This window comes from Microcaecilia unicolor, chromosome 11, assembly GCF_901765095.1.
Source record: "Microcaecilia unicolor chromosome 11, aMicUni1.1, whole genome shotgun sequence".
Taxonomy (NCBI): domain Eukaryota; kingdom Metazoa; phylum Chordata; class Amphibia; order Gymnophiona; family Siphonopidae; genus Microcaecilia; species Microcaecilia unicolor.
This window is the reverse complement of record NC_044041.1, coordinates 108,661,031-108,682,725: the sequence shown is the minus strand read 5'-3', so window position 1 is coordinate 108,682,725 and position 21,695 is coordinate 108,661,031. Positions and strand designations below refer to the sequence as shown.

General features: G+C 45.4%; 1 protein-coding gene across 2 annotated transcripts in view; it reads left to right on the top strand.

Moving 5' to 3' along the window:
* NRTN (neurturin) overlaps nt 1-21,695 on the top strand; it is a 147,530-nt gene that overhangs the window by 101,416 nt on the left and 24,419 nt on the right. Inside the window, exons 2-3 of one of the 2 annotated variants that reach the window (XM_030219792.1) lie at nt 16,908-16,990; nt 18,464-18,616. In XM_030219792.1, the coding sequence (XP_030075652.1) occupies nt 16,930-16,990; nt 18,464-18,616 (214 nt within the window). In that variant the 5' untranslated portion in view covers nt 16,908-16,929. Of the gene's footprint in view, nt 1-16,907; nt 16,991-18,372; nt 18,617-21,695 lie in introns of both variants that reach the window. The other variant, XM_030219791.1, reaches the window with a different exon arrangement.

Genomic DNA, 21,695 nt, shown 5'->3' with positions numbered 1-21,695 from the left:
AAACATGTAACATACTACCAAAGTCTGATTGCATGCCCCATGGCATCCCAACCCTTACTCGTCCAATGCCTTCTTGAAAAGAAAAGTTCTGAACTATTCTCTAAATTTTGTGAAGGATGGCTCAGTGCTGGGGTAGACTGACAGTGGTGGAGGCAGCGAGGGTCATTGGAGACCCTGGCCACTGCCCTATCGCTGCTCTGCCACTGCCCTCCCCAGTCCTACCTTGAAGGGCCTGGTGGTCTTTGGGATTCTTTGGGGGCAGGAAAGAACCCCACTCTTTCCTGTCCGCTATTGCTACTGTGCCTTGCGGTGCAACGGCGAGTGTTTTTCAAAATGGCTGCCCAGACTTATTGCAGTAGTCTTGCGGATCTCCGCAGTCTTTCAACAATTCTGCAGGAAATCTCAGCAGCCATTTTTTAAAAAACAAGGCAGCGCCAGTACCACCATGCAGAGTAGCAACAGTAGGCAGGAAAGAGTGGGATTCTTTCCTGCCCCCACAGACCCTTCAAGGTAGGACCGGGGAGGGCTGTAATGTTGCTATGGCAGTGGCGGGCAACTGGACAGAGCCTCTGGGCCCTCAGGCACTGCCCAGTTGCCTGAATGGTCAGTCAGCCACTGGCTCAGAGTGCAATTCAAGTGGCATGACATTCCAAAGGATTGGTGCCATAAAAAAAAAGTATTATTCTATGTTGAATCAAGATACACAGAGTGTGGAGGGGGAACAAATTTACAACCATCATGTAATGAATGGAGACCTCTAGCTGGAGTGTGTAAAATAATCAATGAAGAAAGGTAAGGAGGAGTACTCAAATAAAGAACCTTATGAACAAGTGTAAGTATTTTAAAGTGAATGCGAGATTGCGTTGGTTGGTAACCAAAATTGTTTCAAGAGGGGAGTGACGCTTAGCATAATGAAGAAGTCTATTCTGTTTTGAACAGTTTGTAAACATCACAAAAGATATTGAGGAAATGCAGCATAAATAATATAGTAGTCAAAATGCGATGTAATCAGGGAATAGATTGATGTCTTATGAGTAGATATGTCTTAATAGTCCCGAACACAATGAAACTGTCTCAAAGCCCCAAAACAGCTTTTCATTACAGAGGAAATTTGGCTATCAAATGATAAATATTGATCTAAGGTGTAATGAAATGGGAACAAAAACTGTCTTTTGGATTCAAGGCAGGGCTACAGTGTTCACTAGTCTTTATCTTAAAGGTAAATGAAACCCATGCCTGGCTTTGCCCTGGCCTTCAGGATTAAAGTTTCCACAAGGTTTCAAGATAAAAGTTGGCCTACTTCAATCAAGCTTCTGCTGCTTACACATTTGCGGTGAAGGCACCTGCTGGAGGGCTGCTTTTGTCTTTCCTGGGCCTCCCTGGCTTAGCTGTGATCAGGGGTTTTAATCTTGCCTGAACCACACCCTCCCTGCTCTGCGCTCACTGAGCCATGCTCGTTCTGCTTTGTTTTGCAGGGTTTCATGTGACTCTATGAGGGAGTATTATTAAGGGGGACCAGTAACTTCTAATACATTCCCACACAAGGTCATTTAAGTTTTGTTTTGAATCCACTTTCTTTAAATTAATTCACTGTTTTATCCCATGCATTTTTGAATTCCATCACTGTTTTTGTCTCTATGAATTCCACCAGGAGGGTATTCCAGGCATTATTCTTGATGTCACTCCTACGTTCACCACCCTGCAACCTCAATTCACGTCCTCTAGTACTACTACTTCCCTGTCTCTGGAAAAGATTTGGTTGTATATTAATACCTTAGGTTTTCAAGTATTTAACCCTTTAGTGTCCAATGTTCCCATAATAAGCAATATGGGAACCGATTGATGGGAACATTGGACACTAAAGGGATTTATTAATTAAACATCTGCATCATATCTCCCTTATCCCTCTTTTCCTCTAGGATATACAGATTCAGGTGTTCAAGTCTCTTCTCATACGTCTTTTGGTACAAACCCCATAACACCTTCCTCTGAACTGTGTTTGTGCATTATTATCAACTGCTTCAAGTCTGAATATGTATATGCTAGAGGAAAGGAGAGAGAGGAGACGTGATATAGACATTCAAGTACTTGAAAGGTATTAATATACATATAAACATCTTCCAGAGATGTAGAGAAGGTAAAACTAGAGGACATGAATTGCAGTTACAGGGTGGTAGACTTAGGAGTAACATTAGGAAATACTTTTCACAGAGAGGGTAGTGGATGCCATTCCAGGAGAGATGATGTAGCCAAAAACAGTCAAGGAATTCAAAAACATGTGAGATAAAAACAAGGGAAGCCTAAATAGAGAATGGAAACATAACAATGCCATGGAGGCATTATGTTGGGCAAGAGTACTTGGAACTAAGGCCAATGCCAGACAAACTTCTATGGTCTTCATCTTGCAAATGTCAAAAGACGAAGATTTGGCAACTCCAGTATTGGGGAACTAAGGCCAATGCCGAACAGACTTCTGTGTCCCCCAAATGGCAAAAGACAGATGAAGATTCGGAAACTTCAGTATTGTGTATCATTTTATTATCATATGATGCTAGTGAGGTTGCTGCACATCTCAAGTGGGAGAGGAAGACATCTTAAATAGCAAGTTAAATACTGTTAGCAATACTTTGGTTATAACATATATTGTCCCAAGACTCCATCATATTTAACTGCCTATATGTGGATGGCATGATGGCAAATTACCAACAAGTGTTTAAGCATGAATGACTATAACTTGCACAGAGTGGCAGGTGCAGCTCTGGCCTTCTTGTTGAGCAGACTAGATAGATTGTGCAGGTCTTTATCTGCCATCATTTACTGTGTTACTGTGTGTTACATCTCTTATGGCCTCCAAAACTAACACAATACTCCAAGTGTGGTCTCGCCAACAACCTGTTAAGGGGCATTAACACCTCCTTTCTTCTGCTGGACATGCCTCTCTGAGTTTATCCCATGCATTTTAAAATTCTGTCACCATTTTTGTTCCCATGACTTCCAATGGAGGATATTTCAGGCATCCATTACTCTCTTCGTGAAAACATATTTCCTCAGTTCATGTCTTCTAGTACTACTGCTTCCCTGTCTCTGAAAAACATTTGTCTGTATATTGGGGGGGGGGGGGGGGGGGGAGGGAGGGTCCTGCTGTTCACAGTGTTTTTAATTTATTTATATTACTGTACTTTTTTTTTACAGAGGTGCATTCATTAGCACAAAGTTTATTAATGTGTCTCAATAAAAATTTTGTGCAGAATATAGTTGACTTCTTTATAGCATAGCAAGAGAATAACTTCTCCAGTGACATAGCCAGATGGCCGATTTAGGGTGGCCTGAAAGTAAACTGGGTGGGCCCCAAATTTCTTCACTGCCGCCTCCTCCCTGGTGCCGCCCCCAACTTAAAGAAATACTTGAGCTGGTGGGGATCTGCATGCTGAAGACCTCAAAGGACGGACTCTTAAAATCTGGGCTGCCAGCAGTAGGTGTCCCTGTGCTGCCTTTGCCACTGCTGCCACCATCCTCCACCCATGCTCAGTTTTGCACTTGTGTGGAAACTGAGCATGTGTGGGAGGGGACAGCAGCACGAGAACACTACTTCTGGCAAACCAATTTTAACAGTCCGTTCAGTGAGAAGGAGGTCTTTGGCTGGCGGGACTTGCGGATCCCCACCAGTCACACTTAGGAAGTCCAAATTTTGGGTATGCCTGAGCCCAGAATGAGTGGGCCCTGGCCCACCCATGGCTACACCACTGAACTTCTCCCTGAGACCTACCCCCTTGTGAACATTTACTAGATTCCTATACAGTGGCTGATAACCCTGTTACAAGCATATTTAATGCTCTGTAAATTTTATAATTTCGGGCTTGTGATAATTACATTTATAAGTACCTTCTTTTTTCAGAAGACCTCAGTTTAACGGAGTCATAGTGCACATATCATTTTTTTGCACCACTCTCCAATCGTCACTGGTCTTCAAGTATGTATTTTTCATTAATTTTTTTCTTTTTTTTATATATGCTTTATATTTTTAAAGAGTTTCATTCAACCTTAAAATACTCATTCGTATTGCAGCTTTCAAGCACAAACATTTAATGTAAGTTAGTACTTCAAAAAGCACTTAGCTTAAATTAGCTAAACATATGAGCATATAGTGAGTTTGTTGACAAGCATATTTGAAGCATAGGATCCAGCACTGTGGGTGCTTGAACACCCCTAATACTGAGCAAACTCCTTGACTGTGTTGAGAGAGGGATATTTTCCATTGGATTTAGTACCCCCAATCATTCTGAAAAGTTGGATCTCATGATTTAAAGTGCATGAATTATTCTCACAAGATAGTTACTGTGTGAATAAATATTGAACAGTGTATCTACTATGTGATTAAAAAAAAGCTGGCTTACAAGATAATACTGCTTGACCGAGATGTCTGGTGGTAGGCATCCGTTACACATGATGGTGACAATTCTATAAAAGCCACCAAAGTTATGTGCCAAGACGCAGCATGCTAAGTGCCAATACTATAATAGCATCTGGTCACCCAGACTCCATTACAGAACACTAGTGGAAATTGGCATTTAAGAACCAACATTTAGGTGTACCCACTTACATGCTATGTCAACATGCCTAAATGGAGCACTTTAGCACATAATTTATAGTATTTTGTAAGTTATGCGCACAAATGTGGGATCCATCTGCCTCCTCCTTACGTTTTACACACTGAGTTGCGTGTTAAAGTTATTGGGCCCGATATTCAGCCGGAAATAGGTAGTGCGTTTGTTGTCCGCCGCCAGCGTTAAACTCAGATATTCAATGCCAGGCTGTATCTGGCGACTGGAATTGAATATTCGAGTTTATTTTGGCCGCCAAAAAGTTAACTGCCTATGCCGATGTTCAGCACTTACCAGCTAACTTTTTAGCGGTCAAAGACAGGCTGATGTTTAAGCGGCCTCTTTTGACCACTCAACATAGCTGGTTGGGTGTTGAATATTACTACTACTACTACTATTTAGCATTTCTATAGCACTACAAGGCGTACGCAGCGCTGCACAAACATAGAAGAAAGACAGTCCCTGCTCAAAGAGCTTACAATCTAATAGATCTGCTCCTAACCAGCTACGTCATGTGATACAGCTGGTTAGCTGCTAACCAGGATGTTCAGCAGGAGATAACCAGTTATCTCCTGCTGAATATCTGCGGTTAGGCGCTTAAACCCTATTTATTTATTTATTTATTTATAGCACTTATATCCCACATTTTCCCACCCATGGGCAGGCTCAATGTGGCTTACATCAATCTGCAAAAATATACATCAATGTAGCTAACAATCAAAATCAATGAAGTAAAGAGAAGCAAGTAACAGCAAAGGAGTGGAAAAGGAGAAAGTGTAATAGAATTCAATATGTCGTAACGTCTGCAGCAGTTCAGAAGTTAGAGATGCTAGGCGGGTCTGCAGCGTAAGCTTTCCCAAATAATAGGGTCTTTAGAGACTTTCAGAAGGCCAAATGATCTTGAATAGATTTTACAGATTTGGGTAATCCATTCCACAAGTGAGCGCTAACATAAGGAAAGGTGGATGCGTAGGCGGTTTTATACTTGATGCCACAACAGGCTGCTTAGTGACGATTCAAGTTCCTGGCTGGTTAAATAGTTTTGAATATCGGGGGATAGAATACAGCTTTAGCACTCAACTAACACTTATGTGCTTAATTGTAATTTCATATTTTCAGCTATATTGTATAGGCTTTAAATAAGCACCATAATCAATGCCTATATTGAATCCCCTGTTACAGAGCCACTGAGGGGGGGGGGGGGGCAAGATTCCCCTGGGCACCAGGATCTGTCTCTCTCCTGCTCCTGAAGGGACCTGGGTGACAGCATTAACTCAATCACCCGGGTCGTGACAGGAGCAGGAGAGAGACAGACTCCGGCGCCTGGCCCCCCATTAGAGGCTGGGGAGGAGCAGACACAGGATTCCACATTGGGTTCAGCTTTGGGGCCTCTGGTTTGGTTGGCAGGGATTCCCAAGCCTCGCCAGCAGCAGCCTTCCTCCAGCGCTGTTCTTTGCCGCATTGCCTGACCTGCAGCTGCTTCCACTCACGTTGTGCATGACATGTGTGATGTGAGGGGAAGCAGCTGCAGGGCAGGCAATGCGTCGGAGAACAGCACTGGAGGAAGGCTTCTGCTGGAGGCGGCGGGGGCAGGGAGGTGGGGCAAAATGTGCTCCCCCCCCCCCACACACTTTTTGAAGTCTGGCTATGTGGTGTCTTGGGGGCAGCGGCGGCAATGGTGATCCTGCCTATAGCGGGGGGGGGGGGGGGGGGGGGGGGGGGGGGAGGAGGGGGGAAGTGGCAGCAGCGGTCCTGTCCCAGACCCAGCTCAGTCTCTCAGGTGCCCTGCCCTGTTTTAGAATTACTTTCTATATGGGAGTGCTTGAAGACTAACCATTTCAGGCAGCTAACAGAATATTGTGCATTCCCTTAATGCAATCTGGCAGATGGTAACCATTGAAGGCAAGCATTTCAGACAATGTTTGGCCACTGCCTGCACTTCTGCAAAAAAAGTTACTGTAAGACAATGACAAACTTGGCACTTGGTGTCAGGTATTGCCAATGCCAGGCTCGTTTATTAGCCCAATGGTTAGTGCAGTGGGTGGCCTGAGATCCAGGGGAACTGGGTTTGACTCAGACTACAGCTCTTTGTAACCGTGGGTAAGTCACTTAACACTCTGTTGCCCTAGGTACAAAAAAAAGTCACCTGAATATAATATATGTAAATCACTTTAGTACCACAGACATGCGGTATATCAAATCCTCTTTCCCTTTCCTTACAAGGAGGAACTGGGAACATTTCTTACATCGTAACTTAGTAAATGATGGCAGATAAAAGACCTGCATGGTCCATCCACTCTGCCCAACAAGATTGGCAGAGTTGTACAGTACCTGTTGCCCCATGTAAGTTACACCCTTCTAAGCCCTGTTTAAAGTGTGAAGGTCATTTCAGTTTTGCTATGATTCCATCCTCTTTCTATATAGGCAGATAGGGATCCTCTCTGTTTATCCCATGCATTTTTGAGTTCCATCACTGTTTTTGTCCTTGCCATCTCCACCAAGAGGGTATTCCAGGCATTCATCACCCTTTCCATGAAAAAGGATTTCCTCAGTTCAAATCCTCTAGTTCTACCAGTTCCCTATGTCTGAAAAAGATTTCTTTGTATATTAGAGCTGGAGGCTTTTCCTGCTGTTTGGGGTTTTTATTTATGTACCAGTAAATCAGGCCCGTTTCTGACACAAATGAAGCGGGCGCTAGCAAGGTTTTTGTCGGAGTCTGTATGTTTGAGAGAGTGTGTGTGAGAGAGAGAGTGAATGTGCGAGTGTGTGTTTGTGACAGAGAGAGAGTGAGACTGCTGTGTGCAAGTGTGCCTGCTCTGTCCCCTGCCCCCCCCTCCAGCCACCCAGCGATTCTCCTCTCTCCCCTGCTCCCCCTGCAGCCACCCAGCAATTATCCTTTTCCTTGGCCCCCCCTCCCGCCAACCAGCGACTCTCCTCTGTCCCCTGCTCCCCCTCCAGCCACCCAGCGATTCTCCTCTCTCCCCGGCCCCCCCCCCTCCAGCCACCCAGCGATTCTCCTCTCTCCCCTGCCCCCCCTTCCAGCCACCCAGCGATTGTCCTCTCTCCCTTGCCCCCCCTCCAGCCACCCTGCAATTCTAATCTCTCCCTTGCTCCCCCTGCAGCCACCCAGCGATTATCATTTTTTCCTTGGCTCCCCCCCCCCCCCCCGTATCCACCCAGGGATGCTCTTCTCTCCCCTGCCCCCCCCTCCCGCCACCCAGCGAGTCTCCTCTGTCCCCTGCTCACCCTCCAGTCACCCAGTGATTCCCCTCTCTCCCCGCCCCTCCCAGCCACCCAGCAATTCTCGTCTCTCCCTAGCCCCACTCCAGCCACCCAGCGATTGTCCTCTGTCTCCTGCCCCCCTTCCAGCCACCCAGTGATTTTCCTGTTTCCTCTGGCCCCCATCCAGCCACCCAGCGATTCTCCATTTTCCCTTGCCCCCCTTCCAGCCACCCACCGACCAATGCTCTTCTCTCCCCTGCCCCCCCTTCCAGCCACTAAGTGAATCTCCTGTCTCCCCTGCCCCTAACAATACCGGCCAAATCTCTCCACTGCCGTGCACAGCTCAGCGTGCAGGTCCAGTGAACACTAGATCGATTCGCTGCTGTGTGTCCGCCCTCCCACCTCTGGTTAGTCAGCTTTTGCATGTGACATCCTTTCACTCTCACTGTTCCGCCCTCAACGTCATCACGTTTTTACGCGAGGGTGGGGCAGAGAGAGAGATGTGACACCCTTACGAATATACGAACCCTGAAGCCACGGAGTCAGCTTCAGAACGTTGGAGGTGCGTTTTATTATAGTAGATATTACTGTAGGGGTTGATATTCAAAGTGATGTATCTGGCCAGAAATGGTTCCTGGAGGTTTAAATCGCTTGCTTAGGGTTAACCACTCATTTTCAGTGGTTAGTGCCGCTGAAAATGTCTGGTTAGCACTTAACGTAAAACAGCTATTTTGGGAGCGTTCTGGGGGCAGAGTCAGCATTTGGCTGGTTAAGCACCGATATTCAGCACTTAAACCAGCCAAGGTAACTGCATAAATAGGACCACTAAAAATCAGTCCTATATTTATGTGGTTCACCATAGCCAATTAATTGCTGAGGGGCCCTTTTTACAAAGGCGCTCTGAAAAATGGCCTGCAGAAGTGTAGACGTGTGTTTTGGACACACGCAGAATCATTTTTCAGCGCACCTGCAAAAATGGCTTTTTTAACATTTTTACCGAAAATGGACATGCGGCAACATGAAAATTGCCGCGCGTCCATTTTGGTTCTGAGACCCTACTGCCAGCCATTGACCTAGCGGTAAGGTCTCAAGCGGTAAATGGGTGGTAATGACCTACGCGCATCAAATGCTACTTGGTGCGCATCCGATACACACGACCAAAAATAAAAAATATTTTTCGGTTGCACGTATCGGACACGTGCCAAAAATGAAATTACCGCAAGAGCCACGTGGTAGCGCAGCCATAACTCCATTTTGATGCATGTTGGGCACACATAGATGTTTACGCAGGTTAGTAAAAGGGCCTTTGAATGTTGCTCTTAACCAGCTATGGTTTAGCTGTTTCCATAAACCTGAAAATTCAATGCTGGAGCCTGGACATGGCCCCCCAGCATTCAATTTCTGGGCAGCATGCCGGCAGCGGTCAGCAAATGCTGAGCACTGTGGGCTGAATATTGACCACATATTTTTTTTAGGGCAAGCATTATTTTTATTATTTAAGTGCCTCAATAAACATGAGCAAACTTGATTTGCATTAACCTATGAATTCTTGCACATACAGGGCTAGATTCTATATATTGTGCCAAAAAAAATCAGCGCTGAAAGCAAATGCTATTCTCTAAACTGCGCTTAAAGTTATATATGGTTTCTAGAATAGCGCTAATGCCTGGGAATCACACCAACTTTAGGGACAGCCATTTGCATCAAGTGAAATATGGCACAAATGTACCTGCCTAGATTAGCTGTGTATCCCTGTTGATTTTAGGAGTACCCCCATTCTGCCCACGACCCGTTTCTGGGACAATTTTTTTCAAATCGTGTAAATTTTAGACGCGTAAAGTTCAATTAACTTTAATTAGTGCTAATAATTTGTTAACAAGCTAATTACTGGTGCGCAGTCATTAGCATGTCATTCAATTAAATTGCACATGCAGTATTTGATGACTTTTACACAATTAGGGGGACAGTCAATTTCTGCATACTACAAAGTTCTAACCTGGATTTACAAACTTTTATTATAATACAAATGTATGAAGCAAACTGAAAAAAATCAACAAAAATCAGGGGAAGGAGCCAAATTTTCCAAAAATGAACTGAAACATTTTTCCCCTTTGTACATACCTAATATATATATTTTTTTATTAAAGCGAAGACCAAGAAAAATGCAAAATAAGATGAAAATCTCCATATATAATGACACTAATGTTAAAAAGCACTGGTCGCATAAGTGTTGTTGTTTTTTTTAAATCACTGGTGGTTGTACACAAACCTCTGGCCGTTTAGTCACAAAATACCAGATTCTATATATGGCACCCAAAACAGGGCACCGCACAACTAACTTGGCTAAGGAGCTAATCAGTGTCGATCAATGGGTGCTAATTAGCACTAATTGGCTCCAAATTTGGAATTGGGCGTACATTTTGCTACACGCTATTCTTTAACAATGTGTACCCAAATCTTATAGTGCACAACCCAAAAGGGGATGTGGCCATACGAGGTGCTTAAGCGGGTCAGGGGCATTTCTAAAATGTACACACAGTGTTATAGAATACTGGGGATGTACGCCCAAATTGGGCGGTGGTAATTACATCTGGTTTCAGCAAGCATAAGTCCTGGCACCCACGTTGGGGGCTGAAATTGGCACTCAATGCTATTCAGAAATGGGCATTCATTGAGCGCTAAATTTTCAGCACAGTTTACTGAATCTAGCCCAAAATGACCAAACCCAAATGCTTGAAAAAGGGGAGTGTTTTAGGCAGTGGTGGACTGAGGGTGGGTCTGGGCCCCCTGCCTGGCTACTGCCCGACACCCCCCCCTGCTGGTTCTGTTGCCATAGCTGATGTCCCCACTGCCCCGGTCTTATCTGAGGGGTCCTGGCAGTCTGGTGGCCTCTGTGGGGGGAGGGGGATGTTCTTTCCTGTCCACTGTGTTGCTGCTATTCCCCCGCCTACCGGCGGTGCCGTGTTTTGAAAATGGTAGCCAAGACTTCCCGCGGTAGTCTCGTGGGTCTCGGCAGTCTTGCGAGACTTCCACAGGGAGTCTCGGCCGCCATTTTTTAAATACGGTGGTGCCAGGCGGGGGGGGGGGGGGGAATATTGGCACCCCAGTGGGCCGGGCAGGAAAGAACATGTTCCTTCCCCCTCCCCCCCACGCTAAGGCCACTAGAACAGCAGCAGTACGCTGGGCATCTGGGCAGAGCCTCTGGGCCCTTGGGCACTACCCGGTTTCCCAAATGGTCAGTCCCCCTACCCCATTCCTTTTCTCTTCATTTACAAGTACATGTTCTGTGAAACCTATGCGCATACTTTTAGCCACTATGGGGCCAATGCAGCCAGCCTCCTGGTAGAGCTATAGCTCTCCTGTGAAATTAGTGCTCCAAAATCACCACAGCAATTGAGCATGCAGATTCCGGCTGTGTTCAAATCATGACAGTTTATTGCAAAATGCCACCTTCCTTTTCAGTGCCTGAGTAGGAAAGGTGACATTTAAAGAAAAAAGTTGTAGCAGTCTTCATCATCCCCCTCCTATCCATGCTCTGACAAACCATCCCCCAGTGGCGTAGGAAGGGGGAGGCAGTGGAGCGGTCCACCCCGAGTGCACGCCGCTGGGGGGGGGTGTCGTCTCCATTGGTTCCTTGCTCCCTCTGCCCTGGAACAGGTTACTTCCTGTTCCAGGGCAGAGAGAGCAAGGAACCAATGGAGCCGACGCAGCTCCCAGCGACGTGGACTCGGGGGCGGATCTGCCCTCCCGCCCGCCCCTCGCTTCCAAAGTAAGTAACAATGCGCTCCAGGGGGGCGCCGTGCTGTACCCGGGGGGGGGGAGGTGCGCAGCGGCGACCCGCCCCGGGTGTCAGCCACCCTTGCTAGGGCACTGCCATCCCCCTGACTTAAACGCTTCCTTGATGACTACTGCACCCCCCCCCCCACACACACACTCTTTCCTCCCCTCCCTTGGCCCCTCGACCCTGACTGTAACCCCCTCACACCTTTCCCTGGTATCTAGTGCACCCTCCACCCCAACCCTGAATGTAAAAACAAACCCCCTGATATTCAAAGTCATTTAACTGCTATTGAGACAGGCATGGGGAAGCCACTGCTTGCCCTGGGATTGATAGCATGGAATGTTGCTACTACTTGGGTTGGGATTGATAGCATGGAATGTTGCTACTACTTGGGTGTCTGCCAGGTTCTTGTGACCTGGATTGGCCACTGTTGGAAGCAGGATACTGGGCTAGATGGACCATTGGTCTGACCCTGTGTGGCTATTCTTATATGTTCTTAACTGGCCAGACATGGCTGCTGACCAGCAGTTAAATAGCAAATCGGCATCTAACTGCTAATATTCAGTAGGATATAACCAGTTATCTCTTCTGAATATTGCCAGTTAGTGCTTAGCATGTAACTGGCTATATCACGTGACCTATCTGGTTAGGTGCCAATATTCAGTGTCTAACCAGTTAAGCTTGGCGGTCAAATAGGACTGCTTAAATAGCTGTCCTATCTTTTAACTGCTAAAAAGTTAACTGGTTAGCGCTGAATATCAGCATAGCCAGTTAATATTTTAGTGGTTAAAACCCCCAGATATTCAGTGCCGGTCGCTGGCAGCTGAATATGGGGGGGGGGGGGGGGGGGGGAGTTTTACCTTCTAGTGCACCCCACCCCTCCCTCCCTCCAATGCTGTAAAAAAAAATCCTTTCCCTTGTGTCATGTGAACCACCAAGCCCTCCCCCAGGCCCACTGATCTCCCCCCAGTTTATATGTTAAAGGAGGCAGCGGCAATGGACACTTACTCCTACCTCTGGCACCACCTTCTTGAAAAATGGCTCTGCTCAGACCTGCGCAATATATCTTGGGATGCACCGGGTGGAGTCAGTCTGCCATATAAGAGAATTTTTCCCTTACTTAGTAACAGGGCTGGCTTAGCCTATGCACCAAGTGAGGGGCTGGCCCAGGTCACCAGAGATAAAGGGCACCAAATGCCTGAGTGTTTGATGTCACTGACCCTGTAGGTTAAGCTGGCCCAGAGCTTACCTGGTGGTGTTGCGTGTGCAGGAAAATAAAATAAGAGCCGGCAATCCCCTTCCTCTTTCTGTCTCAGGCCACCTTTCCCCATCTACCTTTAAAAGCAGTTTTCTCTTCCCAAACACTGACGGTATTTCACCTAATGCTACCTGCATCAGCGCCCAGGCGATTTTCTTCTGCCACACCCCAGCTCCTCCTTTGACATAACTTCCTGCTTCCACAGGGGCGCAGCAAAGAGAAGATGCAGAGACCAATGAGGATAGTGTTAGGTGAAACGCTGTCAGTATTCAGGAGAAGGAAACTGCTTTTAAAAGGTAGACTGGGGGGAGGATGGCCTGATGGGGAGGCATGCCAATGCGGGGGGGGGGGGGGGGGGGGGGGTCACGCCAATCGGAGGGAGCCAAACCAAAAGTTGACTCATGGCACCATAGACCCTTGAGCCAGCCCTGCTTAGTAATCACCCAACTATCAAATGAGGGATAAATTCCCTTATATGATAAACTGACCATACCTGGTGCATCCCAGGATGCACTGTGTAGGGCTAGGCACTGCCAGTTTTCAAAATGGCAGCACTAGAGGCAGGAGCGAGTAAGTATCACTCCTGACGTATGAACTGGGAGGAAGCTGAGTGGCCTAGGGAGGGGTGCACTAGACACCAGGACAAGGGTTTTTTTTTTACAATCGTGGTCAGGGGGAGGAAGGGGTGGGGTGCATTGGACACCAAGGAAAGGTGGATTTTTTGTTTGTTTGTTTGACATTTGGGATCAGGTCAGAGCGTGGAAGACAGAGAAGTGGGGGGTGAACTAGATACCAGGAATGCGTTTAATTCAGGTGTGGTGTTGTTGGGGCATGGGTTGGAGGGGGCTGATGCAGACTGCTGCAACTTTTATTTTTTTAGGTCACCTTTCCTGTCAGTATCTGAACCAAGCACTGCTCAAGCACTGTCAGGAAATCATATTCTCATATATTTTTTAAGTATGCTAGAAGGAGAATTGTTATTTGAGATATTGTTTCTCATTTCTTTTAGTTTGACTATAGGAAAGCAATTAGGGCAGGGGACTCAGGTTGGGCCACGCAGTCCCGGCCCTGGCAAAATTTTTCCTGCAGTACCTGTGCATGCAAAGGCCCACATTGTTTTTCTGTGCACTGCAATGGAATGCTTAATGGCCTCATTAGAATTTTCAATGCACTGTGCAGCCCTGTCTTCCATGTGATTCAATATCTCTCTGCATTGCTGAGCCAGTAACTTCCAGTGGTAACTGCACAGTGAGACTTGTGGTAGCTTTCTGCATTGGCCCTTGAATGGGGGGCACTTTTCAGTCTGGAAAATGTACCCAGGTAACTGCATAGATACCCAGGCAAATTCACTTGAGAATTGTCTCTCATTGTTTACTGTTGCAAATTAAAATTTTGTATATATAGTTTAATGCTGCTTTTTTATTTGCAAACCAACATGCCACTTAAATATTTCTACATTTATACCTCTGATACACTTCTCATTCTGTTTGATGGTCCACCCTTGGCCTCTGGTATAAGGGAAAGGGAAATGGGACTTGATATACTGCCTTTCTGAGGTTTTTGCAACTAAATTCAAAGCAGTTTACATATATTCAGGTACTTATTTTGTACCAGGAACAATGGAGGATTAAGTGACTTGCCCAGAGTCACAAAGAGTTGCAGTGGGAATTGAACTCAGTTCCCCAGGATCAAAGTCCACTACACTAACCACCAGGCCACTCCTCCATAAGGAAATGGCACAGTTGAGTAATAAATGAAATCAACTCCTCAAGACCATTAGTGCAGTGCTTCTCAGGTCTCTCCTGGAGGCACACCTGGCCAGTCAGGTTTCAAGAATTGCCACAATGAATATGCATGAGACAGATTTGTATACAATGGATCTTCAGTAGTTTACAAATTTCTCTTATGCATATTCATTGTGATAATCCTGAAAATCTAACAGGCTAAATGTACCTCCAGGAGAGAGTGGTGCTTTGTAAATTACAGCATGAGAAGCCATATACATGGCTATTTTTTTCTCTCTCTCCCCCCCCCCCCTCCTTTTTTGTGTGTGGCCTGGCAGTTTCTACCTGCACTTTCAGGCTTCTGACTCAAACAGAAACAGCCTCTGCTGTGTTACACTTCATTCTTTGGGTCCCAGAGATATTTCTCTTATTTTACATTCCTTCTTGACTCACTTTGCTTGGCTGAGGCAGTGATAGTCCTCAGCCTTGAACCCTGCAATCATGAATTCTAAATCTGGCCATGAGGTGTCACTGTTGTATGATGACTAGGACTTCCTCTCTCCCAGGGGCTCTGAACACTGCCTGCACAGCATCTCTTGTATCAATCAGCCCAGGGAGCAAACGAGCTGAACTAGAAACTGAATCCTACACCTCTACATGGTAGTGCACAGCACTTGCCACTGGGCTGGCAAAAGCCAAAATAATGTAAATAAAGTGTGTTCTTAGACCAAAAACCAGCATGTGTGCCTGATTAATAAAAAACAAGCTTGTTTTTTTTATTTTTTTTAATCAGGCACACATGCTGATTTTTGGTCTACGAATACACGTTATCAAATAGCACAGACCTGTTTTTGTGGTCCTTGCTGCCCTTGTTCCTGTTCACAGAAAACATTGGCATCTGGCGACCCAAGTTCTAGTCTCACTACCACTGTTCATTTTTGGATATTAAACAGACTATGGTGCTCATTTTCAAAGTAGATGGACATCTCAAAATGGCCAAAAAAAAAAAGTCCATCTGCCAAAACACAAATTTCAAAAGGCAGAGTTTGGACATTTTCCAATGCAATAATTCATCCAAATAGCATGGGGGCATGTTGGAGACATGTTCTGGGCAGGACTAGGACGGGGCCAAAATTAGGATATCTTTCAGCGATAATGGAATGGGAAGAAACGTCCAAGGCAAAAAAGGACGCTTTTATCTAGACCTGTCCAGGATACAAAAAGGTGCCCTGATTAAGCAGATTTCTGGAGGGATGAACGTATGCAATTCCTTAATCTTCCGGTGGTTACTGACCCCCTATGAAATAAAAGTGGCAATAGACACCAGGCTTTATGACAGCTTCAGGTATTATGGACATCTCTAATACAGCAAGAAGCAAGTGTAAGGAGTAACCTAGTGGTCAGACTTTGAACAACGGGACCCAGGTGTAACTCCCACTTTAACGCATTTATTTCTGTACATATATGTGAACCCTCCTGGAACATAGAAATACCTACTGTACCTCAATTTATAAGACACCTGCAAGCATGATAGCTATTGCAGTGATGAGCCTTTAGGTACAGTAGACTTTTATCTGCTCACAATGCCATATAAATGGAGTGGCCTAGTGGTTAGGATGGTGGACTCTGGTCCTGAGGAACTGAGTTCAATTCCCACTTCAGGCACAGGCAGCTCCTTGTGACTCTGGGCAAGTCACTTAACCCTCCATTGCCCCAGGTACAAATAAGTACCTGTATATACTATGTAAGCCACATTGAGCCTGCCATGAGTGGGAAAGCACAGGGTACAAATGTAACAAAAAATTAAGGTGAGATTAGTACCTAGGTCCCATTGTTTAAAGTCCACTCACTGACCACTAGGCTGCCTCTTTGCTGTGCAGGGACATCTGTGTGGCCATTTTTGTACCTACTTTTTTGGCATTCATATTTTGGACATTTCATTTTGGAAAATGTCTGTTCATTTTGGACATTGTAAATGCAAGAACGTCCTTCTCACGTATTTTCAAACAGGAAATCCTGACATTTTTCTTGTTTGAAAATGGCTGTGAGATGGATGAGGTTTTTTGGACTTCATGGACAGGAAGCTCCAATTCTGACTTGGATGTTCTTTCGAAAATGTCCCTCCACCGAATGTAAAGAAACGTGTAGTTTTATTGCTACAAGGCGCATGCAAAGAGCTTACAGATGTAGCCAAATCATAACTCGGTTAAAGCAATGCATATGTTGCAAGGTTTTGGGGCTTTTCTGAGAAACAAATGCAAATTTTGGAATGGTTAATTTCCAGAATATTAAAATGTGGTTCTGTGTCCCTTCTCCTTGAGGCTACTGCTCGTCATCCATCTGATGCAGGACTCCTGGGGAATTATACAGCTGCCCTGGATTCTTACCTCCACTCTCATGGCAGGTAAAGAAAAGGCACAAAATCAGCATAAATCCAACATTTTGTTCCTTCATGCATTGTGGTTTTGTTTCAATGTGCCTTGAGCATCTGAAATGTTACTCATTTGGGACTGTAGAACTCCAAGGGTCACATGCCATTTTAAAGGGCAAGATCTAGCAGTTGCCAAACAGTAAAGAGACCCAGGGGGTCATTAGTTCGATGATCTCAAGGTAGCCAAGCAGTTGAGAAAACTCATGGTATACTTCTATTCATAAAGAGAGGCATCAGTACAAAAAATAGGGAAGTAATATTACCTCTTCCTCTGGTGAGCCCCAGTCTGGAGTTCTGCATGCTGCTCTGGAGATTGACAAACTAGAGACAATTCAATGGAGGATGGTGCATGGACTGCACTGTACGACGTTACCACAGAGTGAGGAAGCTAAAGATATACTCTCTGGAAGAAAGAAAGGATGGAAAGATATAACATAAACATACAGATAACTAGCTGACCAAATACCAGAAGGAAACATTTTTCATTGAATGAAAAACTCAATAATAATCATCATACCTTTTCTTTTTACTAGACTAACTAAATATATTATTTGGCTAACTTTTGAAGTCAACGCCTTCTTCTTTTTCTGATCGTAAGAAGAAGGCATTGACTTCAAAAGCAAGTTAATAAATGTACTAAGATACCCCCCCAAAAAAGTCAATTATCTGCAATCAGCAATGATGTGAAGTTTGGTAGAAAGTGAGGTGAAGAACACAAAGGAAAAGAATGCATAGTAATTAGAATCTGAATGATATCAGTATACATAAAAAATAACAACCCTAGGGATTGTATAAGAGGGCCACAAAGTTGAAAGGATGGAAGTACTGGAAAGAATAGGAGAGGACTGGTTTTCATTGAAGGGGTAAGAGACATCCGGAGAAGACTTTTGATGGAGGTGATAGGGAACAAAACAGTAGCAGAAATCAAATTTGAACAGGATGGACACAAATGGCTTTAGAATCCACAAGAAGGAAAGAGAAGTTGACAGACTAAGACTTGTGCCAGTGGCAGACTGGCAGTGGGGGTGGGGGGATGGGGGTGGGCAAAGGAACAAAAGTACTTATGTTCTGAAATCTTCTGTTTTCTATAAGTGTATGAGGATTAGGCTGTTGGTGGGATTACAGATCACAGAATTCTGGTATCACCAACCAAGCTCACAATGGGAAGTTGTTCACACTAGGATCACATTGGGATTTCAGGGAATAGTACAAGCTTATACTCAGTTGTTAAGAGTAATTTGTGAGTGGGGCTGTGGGTTGTGGATTAGCAGGAGAGATGCATTAGCTGGGGTTGGGGGATGCAGGGTGAAGAAAATGTTTCCAATCTAAAGCTCTTTGTTTTGCCTGTTTTGCAGAGTTTCAATGTTTTGCCTTGATCTAAGATGAAGGTATGGAAGTTTGCAGCCATTGCCTCGATGCTCTTCAGTTCCATGTTGTCCATTTTAGTTTGTAGAGACGCGCTCTTTGGAACCTGGAAGCCCCATCTCTCTTCTTCCTCACAAGTGTCATCGGCATTGTCTTCCTCCATGACATCCTCATTCGGAACACGGCAAAGATCTCCAAGGTCAATGGACCATGACCAGCCCCTCATTTCACAGTGTAAGATGCTCCAGTTTTTCAAGGGAGGGAGGTGCTGGTGGGGAAGTTGGGGGAGGCAGAGTGGAGAGAGAATATTGTGCTTGTTGTCTACCTGTGTTTAATCCTAATTGCTTCAGTTCAAACTCAACACTTACTGCATGATGTCAGATACTGGGAAAAGGAAATGCCCCTGGAGTATGGACCAGATCTTCCAAAGGGTCTCAGATTCCTAGGGCTAGAGACACAAATGTAAGGGTCTTAGGTACAGAGCAGGGGAAATAAAGTTCTTGGTGAGGTCTCAGAATCAGTTTAGCACATCTGTTTTGGGGGACATGCCATTGGAGCCGACTCTGTGGGTGCTGTGGGTGCTTGAGCACCCCCAATATTGAGAAAATTCCTTGTATGTGTCCAGGGAGGGGTTATTTCCATTGGGCTTAGCACCCCCAATAATTTTGAAAAGTTGGCTCCTATGGGACATGCTATCTTTCTAAACTCACTGTTTCTTCCACAAATCAGTACACCAAACCAACAGGCTTTTATAACTCCTTCTACCATTGGGCACCAGAAAAACTGGGTTATAATATTTGCAGCCACTTTTCTGATTACACCTCTTAACCCAGGCCTCAATGTCTGCAAGTCACAGTTTTGAAAGGACTTTTCACGCAGAAGAGACTTGAATTTGGCTCATAAATTTTCAGTTGTAGTTGAAGACATGTTACATTCAGATACCGCAAGTATTTCCCTATTCCTCAAGGACTTACAATTGTGTTCCTGAGGTAATGAAGGGTTAACTGAGTTGCCCAGTTGACCAGGAGCCACAGTGGGATTTGAACCTTAGCTTCCCTTGTTCTTAGCCCGTTGCTCTAACCATAAGGTTATAACTCCATTCTTCAACTTGGAGAAGAGATGACTGAAAGGGGGTGTGATTGAAATCTACACAATTGTGAGTGGGGACGAACAGCTGGGAACTGTGAAGCGCTGCATACGACCGGTAGCGCTATAGAAATGATTTGTAGTAGTAGTAGGAATGGGGAGGAGTTGTTTTACCCTTTTAAATAACATCAGCACTAGGGTACGTTGCATGAATCTAAAAGATAGTGCATTTAAAACAAATCAGAGAATGTAATTTTTAACTTAGCTTACATCTGAGCTGCAGCATTTGTTACCAGAAAATGTGGTCAAGGCAGTTAGCATAGCTGGGTTTAAACAGGGTTTACACAAGTTCCATGTAAACCTGAGAAGGCTTATCACTTATCTCTTGATGTGAGTAGTAAGTAGTAAGGAATGGATCTACTCTAGGAGCCGTGTGGGAGGGATTGGCCACTTTTGAAGATTAGATACTTAGCTTAATAGACATTTAGTCTGACCCAATATAGCATATCTTATGCTTTTCTACATTAGAGAATGACATGGGGACAGGAGCGGGGACAGAACTCACAGGGATGGGGCAAGGACGGGGAATAGGTCCCATGGGGAGGGGATGAGACAGCACCCACAGGGATGGGGAGTGGAGGAGTAGCCTAGTGGTTAGTGCAGTGGACTTTGAGCCTGGGGAAGTGAGTTCAGATTCCCACTGCAGAGCTCTTGTGACTCTGGGCAAGTCACTTAACCCTCCATTGCGCTTGGTACAAAATAAGTACCTGGATATATGTAAATAGCTTTGAATGTAGTTGCAAAAACTTTAGAAAGGCAGTATATCAAGGTCCATTTCCCTTCCCTTAATAAACTGTACTGTTTGAGTGATGTAGAAGATGATATTTTGATTTTTTGGCAAAACAAGCAAACATGCTGGCCACAACTAGCAAACTTTGCATGGGGGATCCTGTACATTCCTGCTACCAGCACGTCTTCTAAGAAGACATCTTCTATTGCAGGAAGGACTGTGGAAGACAGGAGAGCTAGACTGAATCCTGAGATTGTTGATGACTTATTCATCCCCAGATTTAAAAAATCATAATTGTTTCATAGGGCATATTTCTCCCCTGGAAGGACATATAGAGCGGACTGTAGTTTGTACCCCTGGACATTTTATTAGAGTGGATTAGGATTCCTTGGGGGTAGTAGAAATCAGCTATTGTTGGGGTTGGAAGGATAGAGGGTGGTGGTGGTTGTTATTACAGTTGCTCAGTGTTATTATTGTTTTCTATTTGTGATTTATAAATAGCAGTTGCACAGCATGTTGTTCCTTTTTATACTTTAATAAGAAGATTTAAATATAAATCATAAGTGTTCAAGGCTTCTGCAGATGAGGACAGAGCCCACGGGGTGGGGCAGGGATGGAAACAGAGCCTGTGGGGACGGGCTGGGGACAGAGACAGAACCTTCAGGGATGGGGTGGGGACGGAGACTGAACCCATGGGGAAGGGGACAAACTTTGTCCCCGTGTCATTCTCTATTCTACATCTTCTCAATGCTACTACCTGGCACCTCCGCACAGTGAAAAGCTCAGATGAGGTTCTACTCTTCATTACAGCAGTTGGATCCAGATTTCAGAGACTCAGCAGCAACCCTGGAGATAGCAACAGACAAAGAAGGTGGCAGAAACAGGATTAGAATTCAAGTGTACAAGAGTTTTTACTTGCAGCTGGAATAACACTTTAGTTTAAATCCAACCCGGAGTCTTGGAGGGGGCCTGAGCACAAAGTGGGAGGGGGACACACATTTTGCCCCATCCTGCCCCCAGTCTTCACTCCCTGTGAACCCCACATACCTGAGCTGGTGGGAGTCTCCAAGCCCCATTAGTGGAGTTATTCCGCTACCTGTGGCCTGCATGTTCCCTGGGCGGCCATGGCACACCTCCCCCCCCCCCCCCCCAGTGCATGCTTGATTCCTATGAAATTAAGCATACACCAGAGAGACCTGTCCCCTGCGCTTGCTTGATTTCCATGAAACTGAGGATGCACAGCATAGGCCCGCCTCCTTGCGCATACCCAGTTTAATTTTTCTGCATATTCAAAAGAAGGCGATGACAGTGGCCCAGGGAACGCATAGGCCATGAGTGGAGGAGCGCTTCTTCTGGCGGGGCTTGGGGGGGGGCCCCTGCCAGCCAAGGGCCTGAACCTAAATTAGGGAGACTCAGGCCCCCAAGTCCCCCTCCCTG